We start from the raw sequence: 14,922 nt of genomic DNA on the forward strand, positions 1-14,922 counted from the left end.
TATATTGGCACTGGAAGCAAAAGAGCATAAGATTTAGGAGCAGAATAAGGACAACATGATAGTGTAGTGGTTAGCACAACGTTTTACAGTACTGGCGACCCGGGTTCAATTCCTGCTACTAACTTCAAGGAATTTGTACATTCTCTCCGTGACTGCATGGATTTCCTCTGGGTTGCTCTGGTTTCCTCCCACAAACTAAAGACGTACTGGTTGGGAGATTAATTGGTTATTGTAAATTGCCCCGTGATTAGGCTAGGGTTAAATTGGGTGATTGCTGGGTGGTGCAGCTCGAAGGGCCAGAAGTGACTATTCTGCACTGTATATCAATAAAATAACAGAAAATTAGGCCATTCGGCCCATCGAGTCTGCTCTGCCATTTCATCATGACTGATCCATTTCCCCCTCAGCCCCAATCTCTTGCCTTCTCCCTGTATCCCTTCATGCCATGACCAATCAAGAATATATCAACCTTAAATATACCCGGTGTCTTGGCCTCCACAGCCACCTGTGGCAACAAATTCCAAAGATTCATCAACGTCTGGCTAAAGAAGTTTCTCCTCTCCGTTCCAAATGGACGTTCCTCTGTTCTGAGGCTGTGAAGCATGGCAACACATGTGGGCTGCCCCAACCTCATATTTGAACTGTGTTGGTCATTGAAACAAGACAGTGCATTTCACTGTATCTTTTGATGCTTTGATGTACATGTGGCAAATGAAATTAATCTCTTTAAATCATTGAATATTGGAAAATGACAGAGCCGTGAACACAAAGTACCTGAGATTTTTTATCCTCATTTTCGATGTAGACATTATCTTCCCTAATGGATGGGCAGGCATCTGAAATGACAGATGAATAGAATTTACCATCACTTTATCCTTGGGCATTCTGCCCTGGAAAAATGTTAGGCATACTGAACACCCATGCACAGACACAGCTGCTCACCATGCATGTGCACATACATGCACACCACACAAAGAAACACGTGCGCTGCATACACAAAACTACTCCAATCACATGCACGCATACAATGCAGACATGCACATGCATGCACCACAAACAAGCACACAGAGAAAGACACACCCCAACACAAACATGCCACTAACTCTGGTTCGGCCACATCTGGAGTATTGCATACAGTTCTGGTTACCCCGCTACAGGAAGGATGTTGAGACTTTGGAGAGGGTGCAGAAGAGGTTTACCAGGATGCTGCCTGGTTTAGAGGGTATGTGCTGTCAGGAGAAGCTGAAAAGGTTTATCTCTAGAGCTGTGGAGGCTGAGGGGAGATCTGACAGAGGTTTATAAGGTTATGAGAGGCATCAATAAAGTGGGCAGAGAGTATCTGTTTCCCAGGGTAGAAATGTCTAACACCAGAGTGCAGGCATTGAAGGTGAGAGGGGGTAGACTCAAGGAGGATGTGAGTGGTGAGTTTTTCACTCAGAGAGTGGTGGATGCCTGGAACGTGCTGCCTGGTATGGTGGTAGAGGGCAATTACTTTAGAGGCTTTTAAGAGACGTTTGGGTAGGCACATGGATGTGAGGAAGATGGAGGGATATGGACGTGGTGTAGGTAGGAGGGATCAGTGCTTGGGTGTTTTTGATTTGCTTTTTAGCTGGTTCGGTACAATATTGTGGGCCGAATGGCCTGTCCCTGTGCTGTACTCTTCTATGTTCTATATGCTAAATGCACATTCTAAAAAGAATGTGCGCACATGTTCACAGATCATGCTTGAGTTATATATACTGCATGTAAATATAAACATGAGAAAACCCGCACAGGCTGGAAACCCAAAGCAACACAGACAAAGTGCTGGAGGAACTCAGCCGGCCAGGCAGCATCTATGGAAAAGAGTAAACAGTCGATGTTTCGGGCCGAGAAGCTCCTTCAGGCCTGAGAAGGAAGGGAAAAGATGCCAGAATAAAAAACTGCGGGGAGGGGAAGGAGGCAATCTAGAGGTGATCAGTGAAGCCAGGTGGGTGGGAAAGGTGAAGAGCTGGAGAAGAATGGAATTGATAGGAGAGGAGAGTGGACCATAAGAGGAAGGGAAGGAGGAGGGGACCCTGGGGGAAGTAATAGGCAGGTGAGAAGATGTAAAAGGTCAGAGTGGGGAATTGAGGAAGTGGGGAGGAAAGTTTGTTCATTGGAAGGAGAAATTGATATTCATTTATGTAAATATATCTGAATATTTTACATAGTACATACACACATAAGTAAAAACAAACAGCAAAACTAATACTCTTGGTGCAAACAGGTGTGCAGAATTCATACGTGTGCATATATACACACATGCCGATACAGACAAATAAATAAACTTAGACCCACAGGCATCAGTATGCAAGATCTAGAATATAAACTTATGAAAATTCTGCAGCTACACACAAGTCCACACACAGTCACATGACTGCTAACGTCCAGTCACAACTGTACGCATGTGTCAATACACACACAAACAGAGACATTGCACTCACCGTCACCAGTGTTTGATTTTGAACTGGGAACAATCTGAAATAAAAGATTAACAAGAAATATCAGTCAGTGTATTTCTTTAAGCAGTGCAGCTTTCCAAATGAAGTCTGCAAACATTTCAATATACACTCAGTGGCCACTTTATTAGGGACAGGGGATGTCTTCTGCTGCTGTAGTCCATCCACTTCAAGGTTCAAAGTGTTGTACGTTCACAGATGCTTTTCTGCACACCACTGTTGTATCGCATGGTTATTTGAGTTACTGTCACCTTCCTGTCAGCGTGAACCAGTCTGGCCATTCTCCTCTGATCTCTGTTATATTTTGTAAGACGTTGAGTTTACGCTGACTGGCAACTCCTGCGATGCTGCTGGTGCCAAACTGTATTGGTCTCTGCCGTTCCTTTACTTGGAGAGGGGGAGCTTACTACATGGGCAACCATTTGCTCTCTTTATTATAGTGCCCTGTCTTATATATCTAGTGTAACGCCCCGTTAAAGATTACACTGCTAACAGTGTTTGGGTTATTGTTAGAGATAAGGGGTGCTTAGGAATGTGGGCCATCCAACCAGGAGAGAAGGCTGGGGGAGTGCATTTTTCTTGTGCCCGACACTGGTGGGAGTTTTGGTCTTTGTTTGGTGGAAGATGAAGACAGAACACAGTGGAGAGAACCGGTTATAGGATTCGATCCGGAGGGGACCGTGATTTGATGGAGCCAAGGTGTGGGAGCCTACTGGGGAGCAGTGAATATGACTTTTGGAAGATTTGAGCTCCAGCCTGTGCACATTTGACTGTTTAATTATAATGGGTCCTTTTTGTGTTTTTTTTTCTCTACTAACCCCTTAGTTAAGTTAATAGTTATAAATTTACTTTTTATTGTATGCCGTGTGCGATCTGTCATTGCTTGCGACGAGCTGTAACAGGGCAGCAAATCACACAGCATTCACACAAACCGGGGCTTGGCTGGACGAGACATCCCAATCTCACTGATTTGGTGGGACCACAGTGTGTATACCCTAGAAGTGCATACCCTAGAGGATGGAGAAAAGTGGGCTTCTGTCACTGAGTTGAGAGACTGCCAGTGGGGGCTAACTAGCTGAGATGCCCAGGAAGAAATGGGGTTTCACTAGATAGCTAAGATACAACATCTACAGTTCACCCTGACCAACGGAGGTCCAAGCAAAATCCAGACCATGATACAACCAGTCAGGATAGTTTCAACAGCATGGCTATACAATTTTAAGGATCGAGGATCAAGGATTAACTTTATTCTCCATATACATTTACATGTATTAGGAATTTGCAGTGGTGGGTGTAGTTGAGTAAGAATTTGTTAGTGTTTGGTGACTCTGCAACCCTCATTAATCTTCTGAGAAAGTAGAGACACTGAGTATATTTTTATAATAATCTTATGGAGATCAGGATCACTATCACATAGAGAAGGCTGCAGAAATTTAAAATCTCATGCAAGGTTAATTGTCAATTTTAAGTCTGAAGATGTTAGAATTTTGTTATCCAAAGACATTCAAAGATGAAGGCAAAAAGGAAGGTACACAGCCATGGATTGGTTCTGATGCCATGTGGAGTGCTTTGGAATGCTTGTTATATGCTTAGTGGCCACTTTATTAGGTACACCTGCTTGTTCATGCAAATATCTAATCATTCGGCAGCAACTTAACGCGTAAAAAGATGTAGACATGGTCAAGAGATTCAGTTGTTCTTCAGAATGGAGAACAAATGTGAACTAAGTGACTTTGAGAGCAGAATGATTGTTGGTGCCAGACAGGGGTGGTTTGAGTTTCTGCTGATCCCAGCAGTCTCTCGAGTTTACAGAGTGTGGTCAGTATATGGAACGAGCTGGCAGAGGCAGTGGTTGAGGCAGGAACACTAACCACATTTAAAAGGTATTTGGCCAAATACAAGGAGCGGAAAGGGTTGATGGATATGTACAAAATGCCAGCAATTGTGACTAAAGATTAGCTTTATTTGTCACACGCAAGTCGAAACATCAAAATGTATTGAGAAGTGCGTCAGTGACCAATGCAACCTGATGATTTGCTGGGGGTAGCATGCAAGCGTTACAATGCCTCTGGCGCCAACATAGCATACCCACACACTAATCCTAACCTGTACGTCTTGGGAGTGTGGGACAAGACCAGAGCGCCGGAGGAAACCCATACAGTCACAAGGGGAACGTAACAAACTCCTTACAGATGCTGGTGAGAATTAACCCCTGTTCTTCTGATCACTGGTGCTACGTAGTCATAGCCTAGGGAAACTTGGTCAGCATTGTCATACCAGATCATGATTCTGAGGGTTTATGAGGCACTGGTGAGGCCTCACCTTGAGTATTGTGAACAGTTTTGGGCTCCTCATCTTAGGAGAGATGTGCTGACATTGGAGAGGGTCCAGAGGAGGTTCACAAGAATGATTCTAGGAATGAAAGGGTTATCATACGAGGAACGTTTGATGGCTCTGGGTCTGTACTTGCTGGAATTTAGATCTCATTGAAACCTTTGGAATATTGAAAGGCCTAGACAGAGTAGATGTGAAAAGGATGTTTCCCATGGTGGGAGAGTCCAGGACAAGGGGCACAGCTTCAGGATAGAGGGGTGTCCATTCGAAACAGGGATGCAGAGAGACCTCTTTAGCCAGAGGGTGGTGAGCTTGTGGAATTTGTCACCACAAGCAGCTGTGGAGGCCAAGTTGTTGGGTGTATTTCAGGCAGAGATTGATAGGTTCTTGATTGGACATGGCATCAAAAATTATGGAGAGAAGGCTGGGTAATGGGGTTGAGGAGGAGAAGAAAGAAGGGTCAGTCATGACTGAATGATGGAGCAGACTCGATGGGCCAGTTTAGCCTAATTCTGCTCCTAGGTCTTATGGTCAACCAGTCAGGATAGTTTGATAGAGGATTTGGTGACAAACTGAATATCCCCAACTTTCTCCCTGTTCATCTGACTAAAATCTTACTGTCTGCCTTCACAGGGTGTGCCAACTTTGATCTTGTGCTTGAGTGTCTAGAGTGGGACCTGAATTCACCACCTTCAGACTTAGAGGTAACGAGATCACACACTGAGTGGAAGTGCAATGGTATTGTAGAGTCTGGAGAATCTCACCATGTGGATTGGATAGACTTTCAGGGGGCAAGGAGCAAGTTCGTTGCCAAATTCAGTGTTGGGCGGGGTTCTTACACTATAGCTCCCCTTCTCCCAGCCGCCTTCCCCCTCGCCTCACCTCATGCTCTACAGGTGTCTCGCTGGGCTGCTGCCCTCGCTGCTGCTGGAACCGTAGCCTCCTCTCTGGGCTTAGTTGCGTGGCGAGGAGTCTGGCCAGGTTCTTGCGCTTAATAGACCCCAGGAGAACCTTGGACTCTGAGAAAACAAACAGGGCAGATTCTTTACCACAGGCCTCCTGGCATTCCACTTCATCACTCTCCCAGTGAGTTTTGTAAAGAGGTTTGTTAACAACACAAATTCTTTCTCACATTCAGTCTCCCTCAGCCTTACTGATGTTCCTCTTCTGCTCCCTCCTTTTCCTGTTCTTACACGCTCTCCACTTCCCTTTACTCCCACTTCTCCCCTCCCTCTCCCTCAATCTGGTCCCCAGTCTCTGTCAAAGGGAAAGGGTCTCCAACATTTCAAAGAAATTTCCGAATGGGAGGAGGACATTACTGTGGCTGACAAGTGAAGTCAGAGCCAAAGTAAAAGCAAAAGAGAGGGCATACAAGGAAGCCAAAGGTAGTGGGAAGATAGAGGATTGGGAAGCTTTTAAAAACTTGCAGAAGGAAACTAAGAAGTCCATTAGGAAGGTGAAATTATGAAAGGAATTGGCGACTAATATTAAAGAAGATACTAAAAGCTTTTTTAAGTGTATAAAGGGTAAAAGAGAGTCGAGGGTAGATATAGGACCAATAGAAAATGATGCTGGAGATATTGTAATGAGAGATGCAGAGATGACAGAGGAATTGAATGCATATTTTGCATCAGTCTTCACAGTGGAAGATGTCTGCATTATACTGGACATTCAAGAGTGTCAGGGAAGTGAAGTATGTGCAGTGAAAATTACAACTGAGAAGGTGCTCAAGAAGCTTAATGGTCTGAGGGTGGATAAATCTTCTGGACCTGATGGAATGCACCTTTGGGTTCTGAAAGAAGTAGTGGGAGAGATTGCAGAGTCATTAACAATGATCTTTCAAGAATCAATAGATTCTGGCATTGTACCGAATGACTGGAAAATTATAAATGTTACTCCGCTATTTAAGAAGGGTGGAGGCAGCAGAAAGGAAACTATAGACCTGTTAGCCTGACATCAGTGGTTGGGAAGTTGTTGAAATCAATTGTTAGGGGTGAGACTACAGAGTACCTGGAGGCACATGACAAGATAGGTCAAATACAGCAAGGTTTCCTGAAAGGAAATTCCTGCCTGACAACCTACTGCAATTCTTTGAGGAAATTTCAAGGATATGGTGTACTTGGATTTTCTGAAGGCCTTTGACAAGGTGCCACACATGAGGCTGCTTAGCAAGGTAAGAGGGATCCTATTCTGGCTGGCTGCTGGTTACCAGTGGAATTCCACTGGGGTTGGTGTTGGGATTGCTGCTTTTTACGATGTATGTCAATGATTTGGACTATGGTATTAATGGATTTGTGGCTAAATTTGCCAATGATACAAAGATAGATGGAGGAGCGGGTAGTGTTGAGGAAACAGAGAGCCTGCAGAGAGACTTGGATAGTTTAGGGGAATGGACAAAGAAGTGACAAATGAAATACAACATTGGAAGGTGTATGGTCATGCACTTTGGTGGAAGAAATAAACGGGCAGACTATTATTTAGATGTGGAGAGAATTCAAAATGCAGAGATGCAAAGGGACTTGGGAGTCCTTGTGCAAGATACCCTAAAGTTTACCCTCCAGGTTGAGTCAGTTGTGAAGAAGGTGAATGCAATGTTGGCATTCATTTTTAGAGGTATAGGATATAAGAACAGGGACGTGATATTGAGGCTCTATAAGGCACTTGTGAGACCACACTTGAAGTGTTGTGTGCAGTTTCGGGCTTCTTATTTTAGAAAGGATATATTGACTTTGGAGAGGGTTCAGAGAAGATTCATGAGAATGATTCCAGGAATGAAAGGGTTACCATATGAAGAACATCTGGCAGCTGTTGGGCTGTATTCCCTGGAGTTCAGGAGAATGAGGAGGGATCTCAGCAAAGTTATTTCCCATGGTAAGGGATTCTAGGACAACGGGGCACGACTGCAGGATTGAAGGACGGCCATTTAGAATAGAGATGCAGAGAAATTTCTTTAGTCGGAGGGTGGTAAATCAGTGGAATTTGTTGCTATGAGTGGCTGTGGAGGCCAAGTCATTGGATGCATTTAAGACAGAGATAGATTGGTTCTTGATTAGCCAGGGCATCAAAGGGTATGGGGAGAAGGTAGGGGAGTTGGGATGACTGGAAGAACTGGATCTGTCCATGATTGAATGGCAGACCAGGCTTGATGGGCCGAATGGCCTACTTCTGCTCCTGTATCTTATGGTCTCATGGTCTAACTCTGTCCGTCCTTCCTCAGTGTTCAGTAACGTACCACTCAGGACATGCACCCTTCTCATCACTACCATCGAGGCAGAGTTTCAGGAGCCTGAAAACCCACACTCAATGTTTTCCCCTCCGCCATCAGATCTCTGAGTGGAATCCATAAGCACTACCACAATATTTTTGCACTAACTATCTATTTTTTATTTGTCCAGTATGCTTCTTGTTATAATTGTGGTATATCTTATGTTGTTCACTGTACTGATATTACAAAATGTGGAGTGGATGTTTCCCATTGTAGAGGAGTACAGGACCAGAGGGCACAGCCTCAGAATGGAGGGTCGTCCATTTAGAACGGAGATGAGGAAGAATTTCTTTTGACAGACAGTGATGAATCAGATGGCTGTGAAGCCAAGTTGTTTGGCATATTTAAAGCGGAGATTGACAGGTTCTTGATTAGTCAGGGCATCAAAGGTCACAGGGAGAAAGCAGGGGAGTGGGTTTGTGAGGGATAGTAAATCAGCCGTTATTTATTTATTTAGTGATACAATGGTCCTTCCGGCCCTTTGTGCCGCACCGCCAGCAACTCCGTCAACCCCGATTTAACCCCAGCGTAATCGTGGGACAATGACTAGTGACCAATTAACCTACCCGTTACGTCTTTAGGAGGAAATGGGAGCACCCGGAGGAAACCCACGCAGTCACGGGGAGGACAGACGGACATGCCTTACAGAGGAGCCTGGGATTGAACTCTGAACGCCAGCGCCCCGAGCTGCCATAGCATCGTGCTAATTGCTGGGTACCGCTGTACCCAAGGAGGAGCAGATTTAATGCCGGAGCAGACTCAAAGGGCCGAATGGCCTAATTCTGCTCCTGTGTTTTATGGTCTATGGTTGAAAACAACAAATTGCATGACGTATATTGGTGATAATAAACCTGATTCAGATATCACTCAGTACTGCGCTCCCTCCTCCAGCTATTCTTTGCCCACCCCACCCGATGCCATCTGAGCAACCAGCAGGTCGGGGTTACAGGGAGGAGGCCTTTCTGCCCACTTTCATTCCTGTACTCAGTTAAACTCAGCACAGTCTGTCCCTGAATACCAAATGTGTCCTGTTTTCACAGGGATCTTTAAGTCAAAATTACACAAAAGTCAGACAATAAGGAAACCATACCTCCAACATAGTTGCAAAGAATGGCATCAAAAGCACACAAGATTGATTAGGAAGAACATCCGAGTTGCAAAGCAACTTGGGAGTCCTTAGGCAGGATGAAGATTAATTTGTTGGTTGAGTTGGTGGTGAGAAAGGCAAATGTAATGTTAGCATTCATTTCCAGAGGTCTAGAATATAAAAGCAAGGATGTAATGCTGAGGCTTTATAGGCATTGGCGAAGACTCACTTGGGGTATTTTGAGCAATTTTTGGCCCCTTATCCAAGAAAGAATGTGATGACATAGGAGAGGGTGCAAAGGAGGTTCATGAAAATGATTCCGGGAATGAAAAGCTTATCATATGAGGAGCATTCGATGGCTCTTGGCCCCATATTTAAGTAAGGAAATGCTGGCGTTGGAGAGGGTCCAGAGGAGGCTTATAAAATAATCATGGAAATGGAAGGGTTAATGTATGAGGAGTACTTGATGGCTCTGGGTCTGTATTCGCTGGAGTTTAGAAGAATGAGGGGAAGGGAACGTCGACTCAGGCCATGAGAGGCCTGTGTCGGGCATTTTCATGCCTTACAAGGCGCAGATTGGAAGTCTGTGTCGGGCGCCACTCCTCACACATTAGAAGAATGAGGAGGGGTGTATTTTATTGAAACCTACCGAATATTGACAGGCCTAGATAGAGTGGATATGGGGAGGATGTTTCCTATCGTGGGGGAGTCCAGGACCAGTGGGCCCTGTCTCGGAAATAAAGGATGCCCGTTTAGAACAGAGATGAGGAGGAATTTCTTTAGCCAGAGGGTGGTGAATCTGTGAAATTCATTGCCAGACGGCTGTGGTGGCTAACTAATTGGGTATACAGTATATAAAACGGTGGTTGATAGGTTCTTGATTAGTAAGGGTGTCAAAGGCAGGAGAATGGGGTTGAGAGGAATAATAAATCAGTCATGTTTGAATGGCAGAGCAGATTTGATGGGCTGAATGGCCTAATTCTGCTCCTTTGTCTTATGGTCTGGTTGCCATTTCACCTCTTCTCCTCCACCATCTCATGACCTGTCCATCATCTCCTTCTGGCTCTCCACCTCCTTCCCTTTATTCTATTGTCTACTGTCCTATCCTATCAAATTCCTTCTTCAGCCCTTTATTTCTTCCACCTATAACCTCCCAGCTCACCTGGTCACATGTCAGTTTGTGCTCCTTCCCCCTCTCCCTCCCCCACACCTCCTTATTCTGGCTTCTGCCCCTTCCTTTCCGCTCCTGATGAAGGATCTCAGCCTGAAAGCATCTCCCGGTGGTCACCCATTTCAATTCTGCTTCCCATTCCAACATGTCAGTCCATGGTCTCATCTACTGTACCAATGTGGCCACACTCAGGTTGGAGGAGCAACACCTTATATTCCATCTGGGTGGCCTCCAACCTGATGGTATGAACATCACTTTCTTGAACTTTCGGTAATTGTACCCCTCCTTTCCTTCACCATATCCCTCTCTTGTTTTTCTCTCACACCTTCTCTTCTTACCTGCCCGTCATCTCCCTCTGGTTCTCCTCCACCTTCCCTTCCTTCCATGGTTTTCTGTCCTCTGCTATCATCCTCTCCCTTCTCCAGCCCTTTGTTTCTTTCACCAATCTACTTCCCAGCTCTTTACTTCACCCCCCCTCCCCATCACTTGGTTTCATCTATCACCTACCACCTTGTACTTCTTCCTCCCCTCCCCCTACCTTACTCTGACCTCTGCCCTTCTTTTCCAGTCCTGATGACTGGTCTTGATCTGACACGTTGAATGTTTACTCTTTTCCACAGAGTCTGCCTGACCTGCTGAGTTCCTCCAGCACTTTTGTGCATTGTTCAGCATTTCCAATATCCACAGAACCTCTTCTATGGAGCAGCCTTGATGGCCTTCTCCCTTTCCCTGCTTTATCAAGTCCCAGACATTCAAGGTCTTTGCTGAAATTTTGTCTTATTCATGGGAATGTGGATAATTGATAATCCAACTAATTCTTGCCCCCTCACTGAATGCCCCTGAGCTGAGAGGCTTATGAGACTCCTATTGGGTGGCAGTTGAGTATCTGGGGTCACATACTGGGCTGAGTCCCTCCTCTGACAGGAAGTTCGGGTGGACTGTTATTGACTTATTGAGTTCTGTGAAAGCGAATTCCTCTTTTAAACTCACGTTAAGAAGTATAAAGCCTCGACTGATAGAGGACACACTGCATGTTTGATTGGCACATCATCAAACATATATTCGCCATTGTCCGCCAAACTCACCTTAGATTCTACCCCTCAACGCACAAACTAGGGGGGAAATTTACATTAATCGACCCACCCTGTATGTCACACCGGAGGCCAGGATTGAAGCAGCTCAGCTCCAGAGCTGCCTCTCCTTACCAATCCGCCGACCTGCCCTCCATACACGCTGACTTATCCCAGCCTGAAGCAGATTAACATGAGGTCGTGACTGCAGCAGCCCAATGGCAGGAAGGAGAGAACTAGCCACTTTCAGACCTGCCGGCTCCATGGATTCATGAACTCTAACAACCTCACTGTTCCTTTCTTTTGCAGCATTTATTTATTTTGAAATTTCCAGCGATTTTATGCACTTGCACTGCACTGCTGCTGCAAACACAACAAATTTCACACCAGGCAACAGTAATAACAAGCCCAGTGGTGTGCTGTATGTACCTGTGGAGTCAACCAGGGGGAACTGCTTCAGCTCACTGTTCTTCAGCAGGGATCGGACGTCCTTGTACTTCTGGTCCTTTGCCATGTACTTCAGGTCCGTCACCATGAAGTCCTCTGCGTAGATGTCGTGGGCGCTGTGTTAACAAACAGCCTCAGCATCAGTGCTCAAGGCAGGTGGCTCCCCTGGTCCCTCTGACCTTCTGCTCCCTCTGCTCCTCGCTGAGGAAAGCGTTATTCATGGGATACCTCAGATCAGTAGGGGGGAGGGTGGGGACACTGAGAGCCGAGGATGCCAGGGCTGCACAGCATCTGTGGAGGGAGAAACTGAATTGATCGTTCAGGGGTGAAACGTTAACTATTTCTTTCTCCACAGATGCCACCAGACCTATTGGGCGTTTCCAGCATTTTCTGATTTTATTCCAGATTTGCAGAATCATAATATTCTACTTTTTTGCTTCTTTGATAACTGGGCAGTGCTCAGGAGGGGGACCCAGGCCCCAGTAGAGCAGGGTCACCAGGAATCTTGACCGTAAGAGGTGGCAAATTTAGCTCAGTTTGATGTTTATTGAACACTTACAGACAAATACACAACCACAAACGCAGAATATCACAGGTACATGAATGAACAGGCACACCACACACAAAACACTCATATCATACAGGACATGCACACATTTATATCATATACTGTGTATAATCACACACATTTACAAATAATCACACCACACAAATATAAATTAGATCACACACATGCACACACACACACACACACACACACACACATGCACCGTTCCTTTCTGAGAGGGAAGGGGTTGGGTGGTTGGGGTTTTTGATGTTCTAGCTGTCGTTTTCTGGGTGGGTGTGGTCAATCTGTTAGTTTTTGTTTGAGGGAGGGGGTTGGGCATTTAAGGTTTGATGTTCTAGTTGCTGTTTTCTGTGTGGGCAATCTGTTCACTTTTTTTGTGTGAGGGAGGAGGTTGGATGTTCCAGGTTTGTCGTTCCAGCTTCTGTTTTCCATGTGGAGCGATCCATTAGTTTTATGTGGGACGGAAGGGGGTGGGGGGGTTTGGGGTTTGTGAGTTTTGTTTCCTCTTCTTTTCTGTCGGGGGGTGGTCGGTATTTCACGGCTATCTGGAGAAGACGAATATCAGAGTTGTATTGTACGTGCATACTTTGACAATAAAATGAACCTTTAAACACACACACACGCTTTAGGTGATACACACACAGGATCACACAAACACACAACTGGATCACACGTGGCACTTGACTACACACACTGTTGTTCACACTCACACGGAGTGGAGAGTTTCACACGTAAGCGGAAATACTTCCATTAACATCAGCCTTCCACAACCTCGGCTATCTGATGAAGTTTAGTGAGGAGAGAACCACCTCTATGAAGAGCAGACAGTATTATAACACAGGCAACGCAGCAAGCAATGAGTGCATATCCCGATCCCACAAACAGGAACTGCCCAATATTGATTGGGGGATTGGGGAGGGGAGGATAAATATTATCCGAGATCACGGTGAAATAGCGTGGATTGGATCCAAGCTGCGACAGGGTAACATCTCACCTGGGGGGATACACTCTGGCAGGGCGGCACTCTCTCAGCACTGCCCACCAGTTCCAGACCAGAGGTGGAGGTTCATATCTCCAACCCTGTCCCCCCCGACCTTTAGAATCAAAGGACGAGAGGGGGACGAGAGGGTTACGAGAGGGCTGGGGCAGATGATACTTCCAACCTCACCCCCCCCCTTCCCTCAGAACGCGCTCCCTCCATGCCTCACCCACTCTTGCCCACAGTCAGCTTGGGCAGGTAAGGTAGCTTCTTCACAATGACAATCCCGTCAAAGAAGGAGGGCTGGCAGCGCTGGCTGATGGCGTTGGCCACCAGGACAGCAATGAGCACCGGCAGGATGTGGGACATCTGGCCCGTCAACTCGAAGACCAGCACGGCAGTCGAGATGGTGTGGGTGACAGCTCCGGAATAGGCAGCAGCCCCTGCAGGAGAGGGAAAGGGATGGAAGGCGGTAGAAAGAGAGGGTGGATGTAGGGGAGAGAGGGAGAAGGAGGGAAAGGGAGAGAAGAGGAGGGAGGAAGGACGAGGAGCAGGGGAGAGGTGGAGCAGGGGAGGAAGGGTTGCAGGATGGTAGGAATGGTGAGTAACAGAGGAAGAAGGAATGAAAGGAGGAGATAAGGTAAGGGGGGAGAGGGGGGAAGAGGGGAAAGGGGAGAGGGAGGGAGAGAAAGACTGGAATTTAGAGAAACTAAAATGGTTTCCATTCTGACATCTATGGCCTCCTCTACTCTCAGGTTGGAAGGAATAACACAACGAGACCATAAAATATAGCAGCAGAGTCAGGCCATTTGGCCCATCGAGTCTGCTCCAGCATTTCATCATGGTTGATCCATTTTCCCTTTTAGCCTCAATCTGCCACCCTCCCCCGTAACCCTTAATGCCCTGACGAATCAAGAATGGCAACTTCTGCCTTAAATATAACCAATATTTAATTTGAGAATGATGCAATTTGCATTTGAGCAGCAAAAGATAAAGCTAGACGTCTCAGTCTAACAGTGGGGTAAAGGGAATTACGGAGGCATGAGAGAGGAGGTGTCCAAAATGGATGGAAGGGGACACTGGCAAGGATGATGACAGAGCAACAATGGATGGAATTTCTTGGAGCAATTCGGAAGGCGCTGAATAGACATATCCCAAAGAAGAACAAATATTCTAAAGGCAGGATGATGCAACCGTGGCTGACAAGAGAAGACAAAGCCAATATAAAAAGGGAATCACCATCAATTTCCGGTAATTTCTATCCTCCCCTCTCCTCTGTTTTTTCCATTCCTCATTCTGGCTCCCCTCTCACCTCTTCTCTTCTCCTCACCTGCCTAATGCCTACATCTGGATCCCTTCCTCCTTCCCTCTCTTCTCCTATCAAATTCCTTCTTCTTCAGTCATTTACCTTTTCCTGCCATGGTCCGGTCCATGAAGTCCGCATTCCGGTTCACAGTTAGGTCTGTTGATCCTTATTCTGGGGTTTCCTGTTTTCCCCTGTTCCGTTGGGTGCCTTGATTG

At 46.0% G+C, this 14,922-nt stretch overlaps 1 protein-coding gene across 1 annotated transcript in view; it reads right to left on the reverse strand.

Moving 5' to 3' along the window:
• Nucleotides 1–14,922, reverse strand: part of LOC140197290 (chloride channel protein ClC-Kb-like) — a 130,245-nt gene that overhangs the window by 40,173 nt on the left and 75,150 nt on the right. Inside the window, exons 14-18 of the mRNA XM_072257227.1 lie at nt 13,631–13,844; nt 11,837–11,970; nt 5,697–5,833; nt 2,466–2,499; nt 775–836 (exon numbers count right to left, since the gene is read on the reverse strand). Of these exons, the coding sequence (XP_072113328.1) occupies nt 775–836; nt 2,466–2,499; nt 5,697–5,833; nt 11,837–11,970; nt 13,631–13,844 (581 nt within the window). The remainder of the gene's footprint in view (nt 1–774; nt 837–2,465; nt 2,500–5,696; nt 5,834–11,836; nt 11,971–13,630; nt 13,845–14,922) is intronic.

Source organism: Mobula birostris, chromosome 5 (assembly GCF_030028105.1).
Source record: "Mobula birostris isolate sMobBir1 chromosome 5, sMobBir1.hap1, whole genome shotgun sequence".
Classification (NCBI taxonomy): Eukaryota; Metazoa; Chordata; class Chondrichthyes; order Myliobatiformes; family Myliobatidae; genus Mobula; species Mobula birostris.